This window comes from Cricetulus griseus, chromosome 4, assembly GCF_003668045.3.
Source record: "Cricetulus griseus strain 17A/GY chromosome 4, alternate assembly CriGri-PICRH-1.0, whole genome shotgun sequence".
Classification (NCBI taxonomy): domain Eukaryota; kingdom Metazoa; phylum Chordata; class Mammalia; order Rodentia; family Cricetidae; genus Cricetulus; species Cricetulus griseus.
The window spans coordinates 150,569,752-150,582,784 of record NC_048597.1 but is presented as its reverse complement, the minus strand read 5'-3'; the positions used below and the strand labels follow the sequence as shown (position 1 = coordinate 150,582,784).

Below are 13,033 nucleotides of genomic sequence, written 5' to 3'. Positions count from 1 at the left end.
TATTGACACATTGGCCAGTGGGGCAATCTGTTTCCTCCATGAAGCCCTCGGGGAGAGGGTGGCCATCTGGGAATTCGTGGTACCCAGTTATCTCATGGCTTTGTAAGCTGGTAAATTCCAGGCACTAAGTCATAGTAGTGGCCTTAATTTCTGGGTTAGGCTCCCCTACATTCAGTTTGGAGAGTTTCCTTATCTGGGCTATACTTCTTTGCTAATTTTTAAGTCTTTCATTACAATATATTATTTATGGTTTATCAATGATTGCTTGCAGATTCAGAAAGCAAAATTAGCCTCAAGCTATAGAGATCAGGCAGTGGTGATACACATCTTTAATTCCAGGACTTGGAATTAAGTGGTAGATTGATCTCTTTGAATTCAAGTCCACCCAGGGCAAAATGATGTCGAATTAGTCTAAAAGAGTAACAGAGCACAAGACTTTAATCCCAGCACTAGGGAGGCATACAAAATATGAGTAGGATTTTCAGTAGTCAGTCAGAGTAGTCTCTAGACACATTAAGGAAAATAGAGCAGTCTGGGTGAATCTGAGGAGCATGGTAGCCAGGAGCAGTTAAATTATCATTCCATGATCTGAGCTGAGGTAGATGTAAGAGCTAGTGGTGGGCAGCTTTGCTTTTCAGAATCTGCAGTCGCGTTAATAAATCATGAATAATATATCAACAAAAGGAACACATGACTATAAGTGTGAGGATTTGCATCTGGGTCTTCAATTGTATTCCATGGATCCACCTGTCTCTTTTTATGACAATAACATGTGTTTTTTTTATTACTATAGGCCTGTAGGTAGAACTTGAAATGAGATATAGTTAAACATACAGAATTTCTTTTATTATTTTATCTATCCTGTATTTCTGTTTTATTTTTTTCCAAATGAAGGGCTTTAGTAATTGTGAGGGGGAATCAATGGGGATTGCACTAAATATGAAGATTGCTTTTGGTAAAATGTCCATTTTTACTATGTTAACCCTACTAATCCTTAAGTATGGGAGAACTTCCCATCTTCTGATAGATTCTCAATCTTTTTTTAGACTGTATGAATTTCTTGTCCTACAAGTCTTTCACTTGCTTATTTACAGCTACACCAAGATATTTTATATATTATTTGTGGCTATTGTGAAGGATGAGATTCCCTGGTCTTTCTTAGCTTACTTATGATTTGTATGTAGAAGGGCTATTGACTTTTTTAATTAATTGTTTATCTAGCCACACCACTAAATGTGTTTATCAGCTATAGGAGTTCTCTGGTAGAAATTTTCTTGTTGATTGTATATACTATCATATCATCTACAAATAGTCATGATTTCATTTCTTAATTTCTAGATTGTATCTCTTTCATCTCCTATAGTTTTCTTTTTCACTAGCCAAAACTTGAAGTACTACATTAAATACATATGGAGAAAGTGTCCAGTCTTGTCTTTTTCATTATTTTGGTGGAATTGCTTTGAATTACTCTCCATTTAATTTGATGTTTGCTATTGGATTTTTATAGAGAGCTTTTCATTATGCTTAGGTTTGTCTGTTATATCCCCAATCTTTCCAAGACTTCTATCATTAATGTCTCTTGGATTTTGTCAAAATCTTTTCCAGAATCTAAGGATATGATCATTTGTTTTCTTTTTTCCTTTCAGTTTGTTTATGAGGTGGATTACACTGACAGATTTTCTATGATGAATGATACCTGCATCCCTGGGATGAAGCCTACTTATCATTATGGGTGATGTTTTTGATGTTTTCTTGGACTCAGTTTTACAGCATTTCACTTAGCATTTTTGCATCAATGTTCATGATGATGAAATTGTTCTGTAATGTTCTTTTGTTGTTGTTGTTGAGACTTTGTGTGGTTTGTGTATCAAGGTAACTGTGGTCTCATGAAATGAATTTGACAATGTTCTTCAGTCTCTATTTTGTGAAAGAATTTGAGAAGTATTGGTACTAGTGCTTCTTTGAAAGTCTGATAGAGTTCTGTGATTAAACAATCTGGTCCTGAACTTGTTTTGTGTGTGTGTTGGGAGATTTTTAATGACTTCTTCTATCTCCTTACTGTTACAGTTCTATTTAAATTGTTTATCTGATCTTGATATAACTTCAGTAAGTAATATCTATCAAGAAAACTGTCAAATTCTTTCAGGTATTCCAATTTTGTGAAGTATAGGTTTTTGAAATATGACCTAATAGTTCTTTGGGTTTCCTCAGTGTCTGTTGTTATGCCCTGCTTATTTTCCTATTTGGTCAATTTGGATGTTCCTTCTCTCTCTGCTTTTTGGTTAGTTTGGATAGGGGTTTGTCTATCATGTTGTGTTTCTCACTAACCAACACTTTGTTTCAGTGATTCCATGTATTGTTCTCTTTGTTTCTATTTTATTGATATCAACCCTCCATTTGATTATTTCCTGTATTCTTCTACAATTCTTTTTTAAAATTAGAAACAAGATTGTTTCACATGTCAATCCCAGTTCCCACTCCCTCCCCTCCTCCCCTACCACCCCCCCCAATTAAAACCCTACCTATCACATATCCTTTCTGCTCCCCAGGGAGGGTGAGGCCTTCCATGGGGGGGGTCATCAAAGTCTATCATATCCTTTGGGATAGGGCCTAGGCCCACACCCATGTGTCTTGGATCAGGGAGTATCCCTCTATGTGGATTGGACTGCCAAAGTCCACACCTATGCTAGGGATAAGTAATGAGATTATCTACACAGGGTCCTGTAGATTTCCAAGGTTTCCTCACCAACGTTCCTGGGGTCTGGATCAGTCCCATGCTGGTATCCCAGCTATCAGTCTGGGGAACAAGAGCTCCATGATGTTCAGGTCACCTGTTTCTGTGAGTTTCACCAGCCTGGTATGGATACCTTTGCCCATCACTCGTTCTTCTCTGCAACTGGATTCCAGTTCAGTTCAGTGATTAGTTGTGGGTGTAGCTTCTACTTCGACCAGCTGCTGGATGAAGGCTATAAGATGGCATATAAGTTAGTAATCAATCTCATTATCAGGGGAGGGCATTTAAGGTAGCCTCTCCTCATTTGCTTAGATTGTTAGTTGGCATTATCTTTGTAGATCTCCAGACCTTTCCCTAGTTCCTGATTTCTCTGTAAACCTAAAATGTCTCCCTCTATTATGGTATCTCCTTTCTTGTTTTCTTCAATTCTTCCCCTGACTCAACCTTTCTGCTCCCTCATGTACTCCTTACCCCTCTTCTTCTCCTCTTCTCATTCTCCTAGCTCCTTCCCCACTCCTCCCTTGCTCCAAATTTGCTCAGGAGATCTTGTCCCTTTCCCCTTCTGCAGGGGACCATGTATGTCTCTCTTAGGGTCCTCTTTGTTTACTAGCTTCTCTGGCAGTGTGGATTGTAGGCTGGTATTCCTTTACTCTATGTCTAAAATCCACATATAAGTGAGTACATACCATGTTTGTCTTTTTTGTGATTGGGTTACCTTGCTCAGAATGGTTTCTTGTAGTTCCATGCATTTTTCTGAAAATTTCAAGATTCCATTGTTTTTTTCTGCTGAGTAGTACTCAATTGTGTAAATGTACCACATTTACTCTATCCATTCTTCAGCTGAGGGGCATCTAGGTTGCTTCCAGTTTCTGGCTATTACAACTAGCGCTGCTATGAACATTGTTGAACAGATATTCTTGTTGTATGAACGTGCTTCTTTTGGGTATATGCCTAAGATTGGAATTGATGGATCTTGTGGTAGATTAATTCCTGTTTTCTGAGGAGGTGCCATACTGATTTCCAAAATGGCTGTACAAGTTTGCACTCCCACCAGCAGTAGAGGAGTGTATGTTGCTGACTGTGTCCTTTGCCTTACAGAAGCTTCTCAGTTTCAGTGGGTCCAATTTATCAATTGTTGACCTCAGTGTCTGTGCTACTGGTGCAATGTTCAGGAAGCTCTATTACAGAGCTGTAGTTCTCCACATTCTTTGTGGAGGCACTTAGTGCTATGAACTTTCTTATTAGCACCACTTTCAGTTTGTCAGGTAACTGTGGGTATGTTGTGTATCTATGTTCTTTGAAGTCTAGAAAATCTTTAATTTCTTTATTTCTGCCTTGGCATAGTGGTTATTCAGTAGGGAATTGTTCAAGTTCTGTGAGTTTATAGGCTCAGATGTTTCTGTCAATTAAATCCACCTTCAATTAGTTGTGGGTTGCTATGATTTTGGTAATCATTCTAATTTTCTTCTATGTGTTTAGAGTTACTTTGTGATTCAGTATATGGTCAGCTTTGGAGAATGTTCTGTGAAGAATGTGCTGAGAAGAAATTGCATTCTGTTATGTTTGGATGAAATATTTTGTTGATATCTGTTTGGTCTATATGGCTCATAATGTCTGTTAGTTCCAATACATCTCTATTTTTTGTTTGGATAATCTGTCATTGCTGCAGTCGGGATATTGATGTCCCCCATACCAAAGTATGAGGTTTGATATATGATATAAGTATTAGTAGTGTTTCCATTACAAATTTGGGTGACCTTATGATTGGGTCATAGGTGTTAAGAATTGAAATTCATCTTGTTTGAATTTTCTTTGATGAGTATTAAGTGTCCTTCTGTATTTCTGTTGATTAACTTTTGTTAGATATTAAAATGAAAACACTAGATTGTTTCTTAGGTCCACTTACTTTTTCAAGTTTGTTTTTTATTTTTCTTTTCATTTAACTTATAAACAAGCTTGTTTCACATATCAATCCCAGTTCCCTCTCCCTCCTCTCTTCCACTGCCCCCTACCAAACCCCTATCCCATTTCCTTTCTGATCTCAAGGAAGGATGAGGCCTTCCATGGGGATCTTCAAAGTCTATCGTATCATTTGGAACAGGGCCTAGACCCTACCCCTTGTTTCCAAGCTGAGAGATTATCCCTCTATGAGGAATGGGGTCCAAATCCATTCCTATACTAGGGATAAATACTGATACACTACCAGAGGCCCCATAGATTGCCCAGACCTCTAAATTGACATCCACATTCAAGGAGTCTGTAACAGTCCTATTCTGGATTCAGAACTATCAGTCTGGTGTCCAGGATTTCCTGCTTGTTCAAGTCAGCTGTTTCTGTGTGTGTTTCTAGCCTGGTCTTGACCCATTTGCTCATCATTCTTCCCTCTCTGCAACTGGATTTCAGGAGTTCAGCTCAGTGTTTTACTGTGGGTGTCTGTTTCTGCTTCCATCTGCTACTGGATGAAGACTCTAGGATGGCAATTAATGTAGTCATCAATCTCAATATCAGAAAAGAGCATTTAATGTAGCTTCTCCACTATTGCTTAGATTGTTAGTTGGGGTCATCCTCATAGATTTCTGATCTTTTCCTTAGTGCCAGTTTCTTTTCAGACTTATAATGGCTCCCTGTATTATGGTATCTCTTCTCTTGCTCTCCTCTATTCTTCCCCTGACTCAATCTTCCTGCTTCTTCATGTCCTCCTCTCCCTCCTCTTCTCCCTTTTTCTTACTCTGAGGTAATGGTTATCTTTGATGTTAAGGTATGTTTCATGTATGCAGCAGAAGGATGGATCCTGTTTTTGCATGCAGTTTGTTAATTTGTGTCTTTTTATCAGGAATTGAGTTTATTGATATTCAGAGATATATATCATCAATGAATGTTAACCCCTGCTTTTATGTTGGCAGTGTGTGTCTGTGTGTGTTTCCATTTTTAGGGCTTTTCTGGTATGAGATTATTTATTGCTTGTATTTTCATGGGTGTGGTTAATATCCTTGAATTGGAAGTTTCCTTATAGAATCTTCTGTCTGAATGTAATTGTGTACGGATATGTTTAAATTTGACTTTGTTATGGAATATCTTGTTTTCTATTATTGTCATTGAAATTAATAGTGGGTATAGTAATCTTGGCTGGCAATTCCTATCTCTTAGAGACTGCAAGACATCAAAACATGTCCTTGTGGCTTTTAGAGTATCATTGACAAATTAGGGGAACTCTAATAGTCTGCCTTTATGTAATACTTGGGTAATTACTTTGTAGCCTTTAATATTATCTCTTTGCTCTGTATGTTTAGTGTTTTGATTATTATTTTTTCTGATCTTATGTATTTGGTTTTTAAAGCCTCTTGTACCTTTATAGGGTTGCCCTTCTTTAGGCAAGGACATTTTTCTTCTATGAGACTCAAAGAGGAAGATGGACTGCCAGCATGACAAATTAGCACTGTTTATCTCCTGTCTTATAAGGTTCCTTTGGTTGAGTCAAGACAGAAGGGAGGAGAAGAACAGCAAACAGCTAAGTGTACAAAAATGAGAATCTGAGAACAGGTATACTATGAATCATTTTCTCACCGGAATACTATTCTTTACTCCATGATACAAAATGCCTACACTGGTAAGGAGACACGGGAAGCTCTTTCAAAGATAGTGTCCTGGGGACCTCTGGATCAGGAAATCCAGCATGACTTTCAGCAAGGCTTCTCTAGTCATTTCACTCAGACATTGTAAACTCCCATATTACTGATGTATTCCTGTCTATCGGATGCCTTTAATGGGGGCTTTTTATTAGCAACCTTTATAAGGAGATGCGCTGTTCTACCCCCAACTGTACATGAGGAACTCCAGCTGGCTGCCTCAACTATGCTTTCCTAGTCACTTCTGAAAGATGTTGTAAGTTCCACATATGAAGATATTTTGGGCCTACCTGCTGTCTGCTAATTGTTCTTAACTTTCTTCTGGTGAAGATTTACCAAGCTTTGCAATTTACAGTAGTATCATCATAGGAAACTGCTTAGAAAAGAACTGGTTTCTCCCTCTATCCCTCTCTGTTTACTTGGGAATGAGTGTTTCTCACTGAGCTTGCAGCTCACCCATTGTCTAGCTAGACTTGCTAGTGAGGTCCTGGGATCTTCTCTCTGTGTCTGCTAGTGCTGGGATAATAGGCAACTCTAATATCTACCTTATTATGTAGACTCTGGGGTTCCAATCTCAGGTCCTCTGATAGTAAATATGCAGTTAACCCATTCGGTCGTCTCCCATCCAATTTTTTTCTTCCTGAAGTTAATTTTCTCTAATGTTTTCCCACAGTAGCAGAAAAGAAAAGAAAGAACATTGATGGACATAATCATTTTTAATTCTAGCTGTTCTGCTCTAATGCTCCTTTTGAATCTGGTTAGGAACCTCATAGCACAGACCAAGTCTGAGGACATGCAACCATATCATAAGTAAGCAGAAATATTGATATCCTAGTATTTACTAAACAAAGTTACTTAGGTAATGGAAATAAAGATATGTAGTCATTTTGACATGTACTCATTTTTGACATGGAACAAAAATATTATCAGAATCTACTTAAGATATCCATAGGCATTCTACAATAGTGCAATGTATATATTTTGTCTTTAATTTTTTGAGCTTGCATTTATCATTATGTTGCCTTTCAGTTTTCATTCAAATGTATGTTGCTTCAAATAGAAAGCATATCACCTTGTTTTGATGATCCTGTAAAACAAAGAGAGTGGATAACAATAATGCAGATTATTAAATCAGGCATGGCACAGCATCAAAATTACAGTACTTAGTCAAAATTCATGTCACTTATTTTATTGTAAGTTCTCTGTTAAACTTCAAGTGTCATTCTGCATATGACTTGATGGAAGACCATAATAATTCCTCACTGATGAAACGATGGAGATAATATATCAGATCCAATGGGATCTCCAATAGATAAGCAAGCCTGGGCACATAGGCTTTATTGTTATGAGAAGAGTGAAAAAGGTAAAGATAAAAACCGAATGATATCTTAGCCAAAGAACACAGGGAGGGCATAGTCATAACCAGGCAATGCTCTTGTTTCATGGGTTGCAGTCTCAGAAGACAAGGTCATCAGGAGTCACAGACAGTTTCAGAAAACTATTGGCAGCTTGCACTAGCATGGGGATGGTGGAGTCTGTGAAGAAGGAAAACAAGAATCAGAACTGTACTATATGGGAAGAAAGGGTTTTTTTTTCATGAGCCTTCTGTAGGGGAAGCTGTAGCCACGCCTACTTAGGGGCTGGCTGCAGGTGTGCCTACACTTCTCCATTATTCTTTTTGTCCCATTCAGTCCTGATTTAGATTCCTGCTGTACCCTAGCTTTTCCCCTTTCCTTGTTCTGTCTCCTTCAGTCTTTTCTGTCCACAGGAACAAAGCAATAAGGATACAATAAACATCCATGAATACAGACTACATGTCTAGGGTTAGTCTTACTCAGCTAAGCATCCATATCTATGTTCCTTCCCTCTGATCAGCTTGTCCCAACCACCAACTGCATATTTCATCCTAATCCTAAAGATGAAGGATTAGCTGAGAAGACAGATAATGCTCTAAGATACCATGGTAGGGGCAACTATGGGGACTTTCTAGTACTCACCCTCTGGTACACTTACAGGCATAGATCTGAAACACACCTGAAAAGTAGAGAGAGATGGAGGCTGTGCTCCTACCTGCATGGTCATGGAGCCAGGCCACTGCCTTCCTTTCCAGAAGTTCCCATTCACACTTCAAGTCTTTGCCATTGGCATGCAGCCAGAGCAGAGCCAGCACTGTTGCCCAGGCTGAGGGATCCTGATCCTGCAAAACAGACAGAAACTTCTGTGATGCTCCAAGCAGGGCAGGAATTCACTCAAGAGGAAGCATAGAGGTTTCCTAACTCCTTCCTTGTCATTCCCTTAATCTGTTGCTAAATGGAATTCTCTGGCACATCCTTACCATACTGACTGCCAGAGCCTCAAGGCTTAGAATAGGACTTATGTTGTAAATCCAGTGTAAACAGCATCATATTTTGCAAGACAATTCAAACACCTAGTACATGAATTATTAGGCTGTACAAGGAGACAGAATTTTATATTTGAATTCTTTTAAGGTATTGTGTGCATTAATTTTTCTTTCTATCCTCTTGTGCCAAAAAACAACCCCCCACAAAACACAAAACTAAACAGCATAACAACAAATTGTCATAACAAAGAATTAAAAGCACATTTCAAAACACAAATGCAAGTAATACAAAAGGTAAAAGATATTTCTAAATTAGTTCTTTAGTAATGATGGATGCTGGCATATAGGCCCAATATTAGATACCACTCATATTTCTGTGAGGGCTGCTTAAGTCAAGGTAGTAAGAATCCAGAAGCATGTTGCTCAGGACAGGATGCAAAGCCCATTCATATTTTGTAAATTGTAGCTCTTGAGTGGCCTCAGCTTACAATAGATGATTTATAAAAACCCATGAATGAAGCCTTTTCTAAGGTATTTTGGTTCAGATCTTTTGCTTCATATTGCTTGTGGTCATGTGACACCTCTTCTTTCACCTTGCAACTGTTTTCATGTGAGTTTGCATGCCTACTTCTCATACAGCCAAGGATTAAGAAATAACAGCAATTCTTCACTTTTATTTGTGTCATCTAGGTCCTGTCAATGCTGTTATTTTTCATGAAAACTTAAAAATCATGATCAGACATTTCAGGGTACCTTGATTCTCTTATGTATCACTTTTTCTTTTTGTTTTATCATCTACCACTTGAAACACTTTAATCTGTATCTTCATTAATATAAATAAGTAAACACTCAGAGCTTAGTGGCTTCAAATTTATGTTAGCATTTTGATATCAATTTCCTATCCAGTATATATTATTTATATATAAGTAATCTATATCGAGTTGGAATAACTATCATTTTAAAATTTCAAATTGAAATCCAGATATCAATATGTGATGTTTATTCAAATTCACTGTACTTATTTACTAGATTCAGTTCATGACCTGTTATATTATAGAGTTGTCTTCTGCTAGTGGACAATGTCTCTAGCTAGTAACAAATAATACTTTTAAAAATGTTAAAGAAATTATCATTTTGTCAAGCAGCCAATGTGAAACCATTTTGATGAAATATTTCCATAGTTTCACCCAAAATATTTAATCAGTGTGTATTTTACAGTATAGATAACTCTGTTGATTTAAAAGTTCCATGTCATTTTCATTCATCACATATCATAGGCTTAAAAGCCAGGCATGACTAGAAGATATAGTACAAGTAGTATAACTATAGAATATGTGAAGTATATTTATTCGAATCTTACATTTTAATAACTCAGAACTGTATTTACTCTTCATGATTTGGCATATGTTTTATTGAAGAGATTTTTTTCCAAATATTATTAGAATATCCAGAATATAAACTTTGAATTCTTGATAAGGTTTATTCCTTATTTAGCATATTTGAGAACATTAAAAATTATACTGTGGCTGTTATTGGAGTCTCTGCAGACAGGGCATGCTACCATTGGATCTAGGTCTGCACTGGCTAATGCAGACAATTCCTGTTCTTAATGTTTGATTTCTTCATCTATATATAACTACATAAATAGAACCTGCCTTAATTGACTGAATTGAGGAAAAGTGAGTATGTTAATACTAAGTGCTTTAAAAATTATCTTGTACAGTATGAAGATAAAATATTTGTTTTTACAAATATACTGAAGGGAATATGATTAACAATGAAGAACATTTATTTTCCCACTGATGCCCTTCTGTCTTACCATGCCTTACGGCAGCTAAGCTACTAATTCCTTGTTCCTTAGGTCAGGCATAAGTTGAAATAAATCCATCCCCTATATATTATACATTAAATTCACCTTTGCATTATCTATATTCTTATTTCTCACCTTGGTCCTGGTTTATTTCAATTGTAATTATGTTCCTAAGATGATGAGGGACACTCTGTTTCCTTTGTTACACTTTGCATCTCACCTTGGCAGGATTTGCCTCCTTCATGTCTTCCAAACTAGTGCCCAGAATCTTAGTCAGTTCCTCATCCAGCTCCCAGGAGCCATTTGCCTTTTGGAGGGAAATCAGGTGCAGAATGGCATTTTCTCCAAAAACTTTGTGAAAAATGAAAGATATGACAGAGGAAATTATGGATCACAGCCTAAGAGAGGCAGTCTCCTGAAATAGGAGGCTGTTGTGAGGGTTCTGCAGGATGTCCACTGACTATTTCTAATCTGTGATGGATGAGCAGTTGCTCTGGGCTCTGAACCCTTAGTCTGCTGGGGTCAAACCCTGATGACAGGTGGACTGTGTAGACAGAGATTGCCAAGGGGACTCAAAGAATTAGAGGCTACTCAGTTGCAGTAGGTTAGAAGGTATCAAAGGCTGTTTGTAGATTAGTGAAGCTAGATTCATTCTGGCAAATACACAGCAATATCAAATCTCTCCTCCATCCTGCTGCCTCAAGTAAGTCACTCCATAGGTAGAGAAATGTCTAAGATGAAGAGCTCGGAAGGTTAGTTTATGGCTACCAAAAGTCAGAGACATAATCTGAGGTCCAACTCACCTTTGTGGTCATTTTGCAACTTGGGTTTTTTGGTGGGAGATTCTGAGTCATTCATCTTGCTTTCAGATTCTTCATCTTCCATACTATCCAACGATACATAGGCTTTACCACATACATAAGCTGTGATGAACAAACATTACTGAGAAAACTTGTCCCAAAAAGAAACTCCCTTATTCCATAGAGTATGTGTTCATAGACCTCTAGGGATGCCTACCATACATATCATGACCTTCTGACAAAGTATCTTCAGATAGTGAACATTTTCCCCTTCTTCTTTTATATAATGGCCTGTAACCTGAAAAACAAAAATGCACATTGGATACTGCAACATCCTCTTTGTTTCATACCAATCAAAGTTTTTAAAATGAGGATTAGAGGAGAACAAGATAAGAGATACTATAATAGATGGAGCCATTGTAGGTTTAAAGAGAAATTAGGAACTAGGGAAATGTCCAGATATCTACAAGGATGACATCAACTAACAATCTAAGCAACAGAGGAGAGGCTACCTTTAAATCTTTCGCCTGATAATGAGATTCATGACTAACTTGTAGGCCATCTTAGAGTCTTCATCAAGCAGCTGATGGACATAGAAGCAGACACCCACAGCTAAATGCTGAACTGAACTGGAATCCAGGTGCAGAGAAGAAGAAACGATGAGCAAAATTGTCAAGATCAGGCTGGTGAAACCCACAGAAACAGCTGACCTGAACAAGGGGGAGTTCTTGGTCCCCAGACTGATAGCTGGGAAACAAGCATGTGCCTGATCCAGAACCATGAATATGAGCATCAGGGAGGAGACCATGGAAATCTCTGAGGCCTCTGGTAGTAGATCAGTAAACACTAACATAAGAATGGACTTTGGGAGCCCATTCCACAAAGATGGATACTCCCTGAGCTTAGACACATGTGGGAGTACCTAGGCCCTATCCCAAAGGATATGACAGACTCTGAGGACCCCTATGGAAGGCCTCACCCTCCCCAGGGAGCTAAAGTATGGAACTAGGTAGGATGTTAGTTGGGGGGGAGAGTAAGGAGAGAAAATGAGGTGGAGGGAACTGGGATTGACATGTGAAACAATCTTGATTCTAATTTAAATAAAAAATGGATAAAAAAACTGAGGCTTAAGGACATCAAGTAGACCATCCATAGTAGCCTCACTCACTAATCACAATGTGTTATTCACAATTGTGGCCTCCTCCAATACAGACATTCACCATCTGAACCCTCTTTCTACTTACCATTGAATCATCTGGAACCCCTGACATTAGCTGAGAAAACACAGCTGCAGATCAGCTGCAGTACAGAAGATTCTTCCAGATACACCTTAATGTAAAAAGATCTTTTTCTGTCTCACAACTTTGTCTTATCTTTGTTCTTTTCAAAAGAAGCTCAATGCACCCTAAGCATCCAAGTTCAGAGGGTTAGGTTGGCAATTGTCTAAGCCCAAGGATATTACCTTCTCTATCACCAGGGTTATCTTCCATATGTCTTCCCTACTATCAACCAACAACTACTTAAGTCACCTCATATCAGTACCCTATGTACCAAAATGCCATACCACAGGGACAAAGTGTACTCCAAGCTCTTCCACACACAATTGGAGAATTTTCACTATCCGTTTAAGTTGAGCAAGCAACATCTTAATGCAAAGATCTTGCCTTCCTGGGATCCAGTAACTATGTCTCTAACACACCTCACCTGTACCCTCAAGACATT

General features: G+C 38.1%; 1 protein-coding gene across 1 annotated transcript in view; it reads right to left on the bottom strand.

Annotated features, from left to right (window-relative positions):
- Positions 1–7,061: 7,061 nt before the first annotated feature.
- LOC107976981 (von Willebrand factor A domain-containing protein 5A) overlaps positions 7,062–13,033 on the bottom strand; it is a 28,225-nt gene continuing 22,253 nt past the window's right edge. Inside the window, exons 15-19 of the mRNA XM_027411838.2 lie at positions 11,529–11,609; positions 11,315–11,434; positions 10,732–10,862; positions 8,431–8,557; positions 7,062–7,895 (exon numbers count right to left, since the gene is read on the bottom strand). Coding sequence (XP_027267639.1) covers positions 7,816–7,895; positions 8,431–8,557; positions 10,732–10,862; positions 11,315–11,434; positions 11,529–11,609 — 539 coding nt within the window. The 3' untranslated portion in view covers positions 7,062–7,815. The remainder of the gene's footprint in view (positions 7,896–8,430; positions 8,558–10,731; positions 10,863–11,314; positions 11,435–11,528; positions 11,610–13,033) is intronic.